Source organism: Terrapene carolina, unplaced genomic scaffold, assembly GCF_002925995.2.
Source record: "Terrapene carolina triunguis isolate 2854851 unplaced genomic scaffold, T_m_triunguis-2.0 Scaffold247, whole genome shotgun sequence".
In the NCBI taxonomy this organism is placed as follows: Eukaryota; Metazoa; Chordata; order Testudines; family Emydidae; genus Terrapene; species Terrapene triunguis.
Window position 1 is genome coordinate 12,288,212 of NW_020664598.1, and position 11,910 is coordinate 12,300,121.

Genomic DNA, 11,910 nt, shown 5'->3' on the forward strand with positions numbered 1-11,910 from the left:
CCTGAGCTGCTGCCAGGTGAGCTGCTTTCTGTTTCAATATCAGCATGGAAAAATCAAGCACTTTGGCCAGGTATATGCTGAAACCAGAGCCGCAAGACTTCACTAATGTCACTAACGTCCACCTCCTTGCCATTGTGTTGCTACTTGAAGCCTTGGTTTGTGCTGCTCTCATGCTCCTATTAAAATATCACTGCTATTCTTAACAATGCACAAAACAGATTTCAAGACACCAAGCTTCTCAGCTACCCACTCATGCGTAGAACTGGGCTCACATAGGGCCTCCAGAACCTTAGCTTGGTCAGTGAGAGAGGGCCACATGTTTGGAAGCCATGACATTGCAGAAGTGCTCTGCTGCCCAGGTTGAGAGCCAGAAAATCGATTACAGGTAGGACCTCTCTTCTAAAAAGTTAATAAGTGGTATTCCTGTTGCCAATATCTAAATCCTATTAATATCAAAGTCAATGGGATGGGATCAGTTCCTGGCAAATTGTTGCTATTAAGGGGAAGTTGTTAAAATTGTGATTGCTATTAAGCAGAATCCACCGTAAAATGTTATTTGACTAAATCACACAGCATAAATGGCAAATTTTACAATCAAGTGTACTATTAGAATTGAGCTTTCATAGGATTTACCATCATGAAGTCTGAGAGTTCAGTTATGCATCAGAGGTTGTTCATACAATTAAGTCAAAATTCACTTCTGACTTAGATTAAATATTTCAGGATTTCCCCAACCCTATAAGGGGCTCAGCTACAGTAAGCAATACCAACTTTATAAATGTACCATAATTGGGAAATTCCACCCATGTTACACGGAAATTCCATCCACAGCAGGTGGATGCAAACTCCCGTATCCCTTTGGCTTTGAAAGAATGTTTCTAGTGTCCAAACACGGCACTAAACACCATGGCCTTGTTTTCACTGGGGAGGTGGAGAGGGGAAGGTGTGTTCTTAACTCAAGTTAGCTAATTTAAGGTAAAATCCTAATGAGGATTAGGTAATTTGTAATCTTCACATAAATTAACTTGTGTTAAGACTACCAATGGTCTTGTCTTCAATCTTCTCTAGGATTTTATCTCAAGTTAGTTAATTCACCTCTCCCTCTCTCATCCCCCGTGAAGACAAGGCCCATAAGGTAAGATATATTTCCTTAGTCTATGGCGTAAAGAAGCATCACTACCAAGAGTGTAAAAACAAACCTGAAACTCATGACCAGACACCCCTCCGTTTAATTGCATCTCTTACCTGAACAGATACAATGGTGTATACTTTTCTTTTAATTTTAAAAATAGTCTCGTCAATTATCCTGAGCTGCAAAGCTTTCTATATTTCTTTAACATTACTAATTGGTTAATAGGCACATTCTTAATTCTGAAACAATACAAATTAAGGTTCTACAAAGTTGGCTTCTCATGCCATAGGAGACAAGGCCTCCACACAAGGTGTAGAGTATCTAAAACTTGTAGGACAGAGACCCCCCCACTTCTCCCCCACGCCAAAATATTTAGTGTCAGATTAAGTTATGACTTGGTTACATGTGTCTAGTCCGACTTCCTGTGTAACACAGGCCATAGAAATTCCTCCAAAATAATTCCTAGAGGATATTAATGCATACTGCCTTTCAATTTCATTTAACGTTCTTTTGTTTTTATACCAATGCTATGCAAACAGCCGATGCTGATTATGACTAAGGCTACGTTTTAGACACAGGTATTTTCAGTAAAAGTAATGGATGAGTCATGGGCCATAAACAAAAATTTAAGGTCTGTGACCTGTCTATAACTTTTACTGTATACCCTTAACTAAAACTTGGGAGGGGGGGGGTCGCACACAGGTGCTCTTGGGGGGGTCCAGGGTGCTGCGGGTTGGCCCAGGACTCCTGCTGGTGCAGGGGGAGTGCCTAAGCCACAGTGCACAGCCCAGGGAACCCTTTTTGGGGGGTTGGGGGGGAAGGGAGGGCAGGCCATGGCGCGCGGCCTGGGATCCAGGACCCCCACAGGTGCTGGGGGGGTTGGTGAGGCTCGCAGGCTCCCTACCTGGCTCTGTGTCCCTGCAGCTTCTAGGGGGAGGGGTGGCCAGGGGGGCTCTGCATGCTGCTCCCGTCACAAGCACCAGCTCCGCAGGCACAGCTCCCATTGGCCGGGAACTGCAGCCAATGGGAGCTGCGGGGACAGCGCCTGCTGGCAGGGGCGGCGCACGGAGCCCCTCTGGCTCCTGCACCTAGGAGCTGCAGGGACATGCCAGTGGGAGCCAGGGAAACCCCCCCCCCCCAGGTAAGCACACCCCACACCCCAACCCCCTCCCACAGCCAAACTGCCCCGGGGCTGCCAGGCTCTGGCTGGCCTTGAGCCAGCACCTGTCACTGCAGAAGTCACGGAATCCATGACTTCTGTGACAGACACGCAGCCTTAATTATTCATAGATTCAAGGACTGGAAGGGACCTCGAGAGGTCATCGAGTCCAGTCCCCTGCCCGCATGGCAGGACCAAATACTGTCTAGACCATCCCTGATAGACATTTATCTAACCTACTCTTAAATATCTCCAGAGATGGAGATTCCACAACCTCCCTAGGCAATTTATTCCAGTGTTTAACATCTTTGAGGTCTCAGATTAGACTAAAAACAAAATTTCCCACACCAACCTCCTATAGCATCAATACAGGATGCAATAAAGGTTGTTTGGGTGTCATTTCCATACCTTAAAGTGTTTGATTTCCTTTAATCAAACACTAAATCTGAATTCCTTCAGTTTCCAATGCTGGTGGGATAATTAGCCTTGTACTTGTTTTTACCTTAAAGTTACTGATAAGTACTTTGTCTGGGAATATTTGTATTTAAAATTTCATACATTAACACTGAATAAGAAACTTGGAAGAACGCTACCATATGATACCTCTATTTAGTTGAAGATATGTAAGAATTTGTTTGTTTCTTTTCATTTTAAGGCCAGAAGCAATTTAAAGCAGCTGGAGCATACTGGTCACTTAAACCCAGGTTCACAGCTGTTTCACGTTATGAAATGCAAGGCAGCTGGAGCATATTAGTGAATCTAAGTCTTAATTTGCTAGCATACAGCCATCAAACTTTTAGGAACAGAGAAAACGGGATCAACTGACACAGAGGAGAGCCAAGTAGTTGAAGACAAGACAGAACATCAAAAGTCATTGTGACAGTCTGTAACCTTATGTTCACTCCTTTTACAAGACTAAGATACATTTTGTAAAAAGTATGCTTTGTGAAAAGTATGGTTGATCATCGAAAACTCAATTGTTGATCATTATTGTCTTGTGTGTGGCAACATTGTATTTAAAAAGCACCTCTCACTGACATAGCGCTGTCCACAATGGCACTTTTATCGGTGAAACTAATGTCAGTCAGGGGACTATTTTTTTCACACCCAGGACCAACAAAAGTGCTTGTGTAGACAAAGCCTGATACATAGTCCAAGTTTGCAAAAACAGCCACAAACCAGTTCTTCAGAAAGAAAGGGCAAACTGACAGCTCAGCCAGGTGTCAACAAGATCAAATGGACTATCACCTGGTCAAGTGGCCATTCTTTGGCAAGAAAAAAGGTGTGAGCAAGAAATTTACATCTTGGCAAAGAAACAGCTGCAGGTTCTCATCTCCACAGACTTTGTCTCCTGAACCTCATCTGGAGACGATTTTCAAAGAAAAAAAAAAACTATAAGAAAGGGGGACACCCCAAAATATTCCTCCCTTTCTCTCTGCCCATGGCATCAACACCTGAAGGATAAGGAAATTAACACTGAACTGGGGGAGGGGGTCCTAGCTGAAAGGATCCACCCAGTAAGACTGCTGAAGCATGTGGCAAGAGAAACCTTTGCTTTGAATTCACTCTAGCTTGTTAAGCTAGGTGTTAGCTACATTTTACCTTTTATTTCTTTGTAACCAATTCTGACTTTTATGCCTCATAACTACAGAAAGATTTTAAGTGTTTACAAGTAAATAAATTTGTTTTATTGTTTTATCTAAACCAGTGTGTGTTCGGGAAACTTTATTTGGGATAACAGGATTTGTGCATATCATTTTCTATTAATGAAATTACAGACTTTATATGACCTTGTATTGTTCAGGAGGGTGCTGATAGTACAAGACACACACTTCTGGGGGGAAGTCTGGGAATGGGAACTTGCTAGTGTTGCCCTGCAGTGTAGTTCCTGAGTGGCTGGCTATAAACACTCATACAGTATATCTGGGAGTGATTTACATGCTGGAGGCGGTGTGGGAGCAGACCAGGAGAGGTTGCTCTTACAGTGAAGCAATGTAAAAGGCACCCCAGGTTGGAGAATTGAGGGGACACAGCTATCCATCTGTCCAGATTGTACCCTGTGTAATGTCACAGTCATACATACATTGCCCTCTTCAGGAAACAGTCTTGCAGTATTACACCTTGCACTGTAAGCCTGCTTCAAAGGTATGCATTCAAACCCAGCCATATTTATGCCATACTTGTTTACAATTGATAGAAAACTCCACAAATTCCTCTGTATTACCAGAGACCTTTTTACCTAGCTCCATACAAGGTTTGCAAGACACAGAGGCATCTGTAAACCAAACAGACCCAATATAGATTACCAGGTATGGAATTACAGATGGTTGATTGCAAACTTGATAAACCTCAACAGAACATAAATCTTATTTTCTGACAGACTCTACACAAAGAGCAGAAGTTACAATAATTTGACTAGTAAGTTTCCACAGTAAAACTTAACATGAAGAGAAAGCATTTTGAAAATCTGATATACCATGATTGCTTCTAGCTACTTTCTTATACTTGCTGTACAACACACCTTATTCAATCACACTTGCAGTTAGAACAATAAAGCAATTTACATTTTTGCTTAATACATCCATTCGCCAGAGCCATGACTCCTAGTCATGGTTGGAAGTGTCATTGGACAGGCCAGGGTAATACTTATGCTAAAGTAGCTGGCTTCTGCCTAGTCTTTGGTTGCTAATATGTCCTTACGTGGACTTGCTTAATAATGCTTATAGCTGTTGTACAGGACAAAGGTGATTTTTTTTAATTTTTTTTTTTTTTTTTTTTTTTAAACAGAATGTACTGAGCTGAAGGACATTACATAGATAAGAGGAAGTTATCAGTACAATGAACACACAAAATGTACTGCCAAGAAGTCCCTACATTGGTAAGAGGTGAAAGGCCTGGCCAGCATGCATGATTAGTGGTAATAAGAAAAGAAACATGACAGAGAAATAGCATGGGCAGAAAAATGTATGTAAACTGAAGCTTGCACATGGTATTGTATTTGCTATGTAAGACAATGCTTAATGTTGACTGGATGGTCATATAATCTGGAATGGTATAGATGTTAGAATGAAAAGGGAAATTTCTTGTGACCCATCTATCCCCCAGGAGAAGGTAACTGATCAATTTATTTTTCTGTGTAGCTGTCATTCATTGCTTTTATAGTAATTGCAACTGCAAAGCCATATTTTTGGTTCAAACAAAGGTCTGAATTAATAAACCTGAGTGTCTTGGCCCCAAGCGTGTGGTAAAACTCACCCAACATTAGTACAGTTTCATTCCATATGTGGTATTACCACCACTGCAGCACCAGCATTACATATAACTAGCTTCATAAGCAGTAGTTTTCAACTTCATCCTAGGTGTAGGCATAATGCATTATGTGACTCTGGTTCAGTTTGGTCAAGAGTTTTCTTATGTCACAATGGACCTGAACTATAATGCGGTAAGTGTTGAAAGGAGATACATTGTATTCTCAATAAGGTAAGCAGGGATTCAACTTCTTTGTGAAGTGGGTGTGATGAGTCATCCCTGAGCCAGTGAGTGTTCTGAGGTAATTACCTGCAAGTCCTCTGATAGGCCCATGCTAATGAACCAGGGCCCAGACAATCCACAAGCAAGGGCCTAACTTTAGGAGACCCCAAAACAAGGTATACAGGCTCCTTAGGAAACAAGCCACTTCAGCCTGCACAAGACTGCTACCTTGTGTGACCGGATCCCCAGCAGGGCCGGCTTTAGGCCAATTCCACCAATTCCCCCGAATCGGACCCCGCGCCCAGTGGCAGGGCCGCCCAGAGTGGAGGGGCAAGTGGCAGAGAATCCCTTCCCTGGCTAGAGGCGCCTTTTTAATTTTTACTCACCTGGCGGCGCTCTGGGTCTTTGGCGGCACTTTGGTGGTGGGTCCTTCAGTGCCGCCGAAGACCCGGAGCGAGTGAAGGACCCGCCACCAAAGACTAGGAGCACGGCCTAGTGAGTACAAGCCCCACGTTTGTTTGTTTTTTTTTGTCATCCCTGTCGGGGCCCCATCGAAACTGTTCAAATCGGGCCCCACACTTCCTAAAGCCGGCCCTGATTCCCAGGGTACAACCTGGAACTGGGGTACTGCTGTGCCCCCTTAACTCTCCAGTATGAGCTGTCTCTCACAATACTTTACTAGCAGCAAACCCCTCCAGGTACTGTGATCACTCAGCACAACAGCATGTGGAGCCCACCAGATAAGATTGCCAGACACTCGCGAATCACACCACCCAACTTCCCCCAGCTTTCCAAACTTACACCCCAGAACTGTACCATCTTGCCCTGGTCTGAAGCCTAACCAGTGTAAGTTTATTACCTAGTCCGCCCCTCCTCAATGTGGAGAGGACATACACAAGCCTTTGTAAACTGAGCTGAGATTTCCCAAGCACTTCAGCCAAAACACACTGTTTTAGGTAAATATAAAACAGATTTATTAACTACAGAAAGATAAATTTTAAGTTATTATTATAAGTGGCAGGCATAAAAGGTCAGAGATAGTTACCAAGAAAATCAGTCTAAATCTTAAACCTTATTAGATCAAGCAGTTCTCACCCCACTAGAAGTTACGGTACTTAATACAAAGGCTTCTCTCTCTATCCTGGGGCCAGTCTCCTCAGTTGAAGTCAGTCTTTTCAGCATTCTTGTTGCTTCAAGTGTAGGTGGGGGAGGAGAAAGGCCAAGGCACGATGCCACTGTCCCTTATTTCATATCCTCAGTTCACGTGCTTGACTAGCCCAGACACGTCCTGGTGGGCTTTGATGAGTCACAGGGTTGAGCAATCTCCCTGGTATGGTCTTGTGCAACTGAGTCCTAGAGTTGAGCAGTCCCCATTGTGTGGTGCTTGCGCAATTGTCATTGAATTGTAAATCCCTTGATTACAACTCCCCCGATGATTAATGGTCACTGAACACCCTCCTAGGAGTGGTTTGCCTTCTTTGTCTGTCACTAGCAAACTTATAACACATTTCAATAACAACCATATAGCAAAATCTCATAACTTAATAAATACTAATGATATACTTTTTTTTTTTTTCATAACAATGGGTTTCAGCAGATCATGACTCTTCATATGACATCTTACATGGCATGCTTTGTATGAAATATATCATAATTACATGACAGGCGTGAATATGGGGGTTCCAACGTGCTGTTTTGATGTACAGAGTGCCACACTTTGCCAGGATTCCCAGCTGCCTGGTAGTTCTGACAAACTGCTCCTCAGACTGTGCCTGTTCCTGCCCCAGCCTGCGCTGGCATCCCGGCCAGCCTTACAGTGGAGGGAAAAAAGCAACCTTAACCAAATCTTTAAACTACAGTTGCAGCCATCACTTCCACAATCATAAAAAAAGGTAAAGACAGAAGTAAAAAGAACAGGAGTACTTGTGGCACCTTAGAGACTAACAAATTTATTAGAGCATAAGCTTTCGTGGGCTACAACCCACTTCTTCGGATGCATATACAGACAGAAGTGTTCAATCTACGCTTTCCATTTTTTTCATTTTATGTACTTCTACCATACGTCCCCTCTTATTCAAATAATCTCTGAACAGTCCGAATCTTTTCACTCTTTCCCTACATCTTATCTGTCTCCTGACTATGGACCTCTTCTATATTTAACTTGTCAGTTTGGATTCACGTTTCATTTGGACTGTGTTTGCTCATGACCTCAAAACTCAAGAGAATACACCAACAAAAGATGATTATATGACCTAACCCCACTGTCATGGTTACAGGGCTGGCTGTAACCCTATCCCCTTTCTAGTCTCTGAATGCACCACCTCATGTGTCAGGCCACATGCCTTTACCTCTCCTGGGTGGAGCTCTGCAATCCTTCCACCCCTAGAGCAGGCCCTGGGCTAGAACAACCTATATATCAACAATGCTTACCCAATAAGTTTGACTGGGTTCAGCCCATGTCGAAGTCTAATGCCTTTAGCATATGTAGTGACCAAACCATCTTCTTAAAACCAAAGTGTTTATTTCACAGTAGAAACAAAACTTGCAGAGAAAATTTTTTAAAACAAGTCTACATGCAAGTCTATCTTACCTAAAGGCTCACCATCCTCTTATGGATTCAAATAATACAAGATGTCAAGTAATCATTCATGAGAAAGAAAACACATTGACCCACAGAGCTCTTTTCACCATATCTGGTTTATCTAATTGATAAGCTAAAGACACATGTAACCAAGTCATTGACAGAAAACATCTGTAAGGAGTAGTTCCTGATAATGAGCTATTGGGAGAGGAGTTTAACTTAACTTATCACAGAGAACATCTGCCCTTCAGTAACAAGCAGTCCCTTTCTTGTGGTTCCACCTAGTTTTGCGGGTTGGCTAGGAGGAAGTAAAATATTCAGAGCTAGAGTTCTGACCTTGCCCCTTAACAATCCTTGTTTGCTGAGGGATGGCTTATGTTGAGCTATTCTATTCTCTTCCTGCTTCCCCCTACCCCCACTTTAGTGTCTCCTATTGCAGTGGTTTTCAAACTGCGGGTCGCGACCCAGTACTGGGTCGCAGAACGTAAGGCACTGGGTCGCAGTGGCTCTGGTCAGCACCATTGACTGGGCCGTTAAAAGTCCCATTGGCAGTGCTGCCTGGCTAAAGCAGGCTAATCCCTACCTGTTCTGACACTGCACTGCGCCCTGGAAGTGACCAGCAGCAGGTCCGGCTCCTAGGCGAGGGGGGAAGGGAGGAGGGCAGGGTTCCCGGCCAATGGGAGCCAGGGGGGCGGTGCCTGCGGGTGAGAGCTGTGCGGAGCCGCTTGCGCACCTCTGCCTAAGAGCCGGACCTGCTGCTGGCCACTTTTGGGGCATAGCACGGTCCATGGTGCCAGGACAGGCAGGAAGCCTGCCTTAGCACCCCCACTGCACGGCTGACCGGGAGCCACCGAGGTAAGCCCATGCCCCAATCCCCTGCCCTAGCCCTGAGCCCCCCCCAAAAACCCAGAGCCCCTTCCTGCCCCCAAACCCCTCATTCCCGGCCCCACCCCACAGCCCTCACCCCCAGCCCTGAGCCCCTACCACACTCCAAACCACTCATCCCCAGCTCCATTGGGTCGTGGGCATCAACAATTTTCTTCAACTGGTGTGGGGATGTAAAGTTCCATGAGAGGGTAAGGGTCACGATGGGACACTTGCCTGGCAATAAATCATGGCCTTATGTAAGGTCCCCTGGTGGTTATATAAGATGAGGCCTTACGTAAGGTCCCCTGGTGGTTATATAAGATGAGGCCTTATGTAAGGGCCCCTGGTGGTTATATAAGATGAGGCCTTATGTAAGGAACATCTGAACCAATCGATGTGGGGCTATACATGTGATAAACACATGATTCTCCTTCTTGTCCAATCGGTAGATGTGTGATTATAGCCTAATTGTGTTATGTAATGTTGAGAAAGAATATAAAAGAAAGCTTGTAATAAACAGAGTTCAGTTCAGCAAGAAGGATTATAAAAGAAAGCTTGTAATAAACGGAGTCAGCTTGCAACCACATTGGTCGTGTGCTTTGTCCTCCCCAAATGGAACCCCACAAACTGGGTTGCCAAAAAAGTTTGAAAACCACAGTCCTATTGAACTAAGTTTACTCATGGAGTAACCATCCCAATAATAGGTCTACCTACATTATTACAGAGCAGCTCTAATTTTGTTACACCTTCTTTTACCCCACAATAAATATATCAACTTCACTCATTTCCATCCCAAGCTGCTTGTTTGAGCTTTTCTTCAGGATGAATTTATGCATAAGAAAGGAGATCAGGAAATTATTTTTAAACTGTTTCCCCCATTTTTTTGATAAACTACTGACATAGTACTAGATTTCTGCTACTATGTATCTATTTCCTAGAAATATACCAGAGACCAAAGATCTTTACAATCTTCACATTTCCTTACAGACAACTTCATCTTGGTGCAAACAAGGTCACACCTATAAAAGGTGTAAAAATAAAAAAAAATTCCATCTATGGCTGCTTAAAAGCTTGCTCTTAACATGATTCAAATAGTTAAACTTCGGGACACAAACAACTTTCTCACCACCAAATGACAGATCTTTTACTCTGCCATACTTCTTTTCTCCCTACCACAAGCCCTTCTCAGCTATCTTTTGCAGTACGGAGCAAATCAAATCTCTTCAACGTGCAAAAGTGATCAGTAAGAAGATGCAAAACCACCAACATATCCACATCACAAACTTCACTGCACTGTTCGGCTTTCTCGCCTTCTGTTTAGGACATGCAACTTGTTACAGACGATTATGGGTGTGGCTCCAAAAGGAAATAATAGAAGCTCCTTCCAAGAACCAGAGCTAGATCGAGAGAGTCAAGTGCCGGAGAACACCATGCGGAGAGCAACCCAGCAGCGTGAGGGGGGTGGAAGATGTACAGGGTATCAGAGGGTTTTCCCGTCTCTCGTTTCTAACAACACAGGACGCACCGCACGAACAGCGGCAATGATGAGGTTCCCCGACAAAAGAGTGGTAGTAAAAAAAAAAAAAAAAAAGAATCACAAGCCCCCCATTTGCTCCTGGAAGTTGCCTGCAGAGCAGACACAACAGAGGGGCGGGGCTCCCTTTCAATACCCCCCCCCCGTATCGCGACATGACCCAGGCACTCACTCACCACCGTGACCAATTCATCCCTACACAACGGCCACGGTGGGAGCGGCCAGAGACCCACAGGCCTCTCCCCCTGCCCGCCAATGGGCGGCGACCCACGCGAGCACCTGCCCTCCCCTTCCACAGGGGGCCGCCGCGGCGCTTGAGAGAGCGGTCGCAAGAGCGGCGCCTCTCGGCTTCCAGCGGCGACGGGCTCCTCGCCCTCCAGCTCCGTGGCGACGCGGCAGCCCCCTGGGCGAGCAGCCCGGCCTGGGGTGGGATACGGCGGGGCGGGCAGAGGGGCACTTACCCGGTGTGCAGTGCAGGGGTGAGGTCGGCGAAGGGACGGGCGAGCAGGGGGACGCCGGCGGCTGCGGCTCTTTGGGGGTGCCCGGGCCGGGGGACGGGGACGGGGCGGCGGGGGGCAGCATGAGGTAGCGGTCGGGCTGTGGCAGGCAGCGCAGGCAGAAGGAGTGCAGGCAGGGCAGCAGCTTGGGCCGCCGGCTCTGGATGTGCTGCGCGCACACGGCGCAGGTGTCCAACAGGTTGAGCTGGGCCGCCTCCCCGCCGCGCTCCGCAGGGCCCTGCCGGCTCTCGGCCTCGTTCTCCCCGCTCAGCGCCGCGGCCCCCGCTCGATCCGCCGGCCAGGCCCCCGCCGCCTCCATTGTCCTTGCGCCGCCCGGCGCCTCCCGCCTCGGGGGTGGGGGGAGAGCGACTCCACCGGCCGATCCCCACCCGAGACCCCGGGCCGCGGCGCCCACGAGCGGACCCTGCCCCCTCCGCCCGCCGCGGTGTTTGTTATCCTCGGAGGTTGCAACTGCACCCGCGCGACACGGCCAACGGCTAGCCGGGCCCCGCCCCCTCCTAGGAGATGGGTCTCCGCGTAGCCCCGCCCCGCTCCTCCCACTGGCTCAGCCCTTTCCCCTTCACCGGGCGCTGGAGACCCCGCCCACCTCCGCATAGCTCCACCCGCCACACCACCCCCTCTGCGTACGGATACCCGCCCTCCCCCCTT

At 46.5% G+C, this 11,910-nt stretch overlaps 1 protein-coding gene across 2 annotated transcripts in view; it reads right to left on the bottom strand.

The window, feature by feature from the left end:
- The window catches only part of TRIM24 (tripartite motif containing 24), a 150,750-nt gene extending 139,047 nt beyond the window's left edge, over positions 1 to 11,703 (bottom strand). Inside the window, exon 1 of one of the 2 annotated variants that reach the window (XM_026657486.2) lies at positions 11,206 to 11,703. In XM_026657486.2, coding sequence (XP_026513271.1) covers positions 11,206 to 11,560 — 355 coding nt within the window. In that variant the 5' untranslated portion in view covers positions 11,561 to 11,703. The remainder of the gene's footprint in view (positions 1 to 11,205) is intronic. The other variant, XM_026657485.2, reaches the window with a different exon arrangement.
- Positions 11,704 to 11,910: the final 207 nt, after the last annotated feature.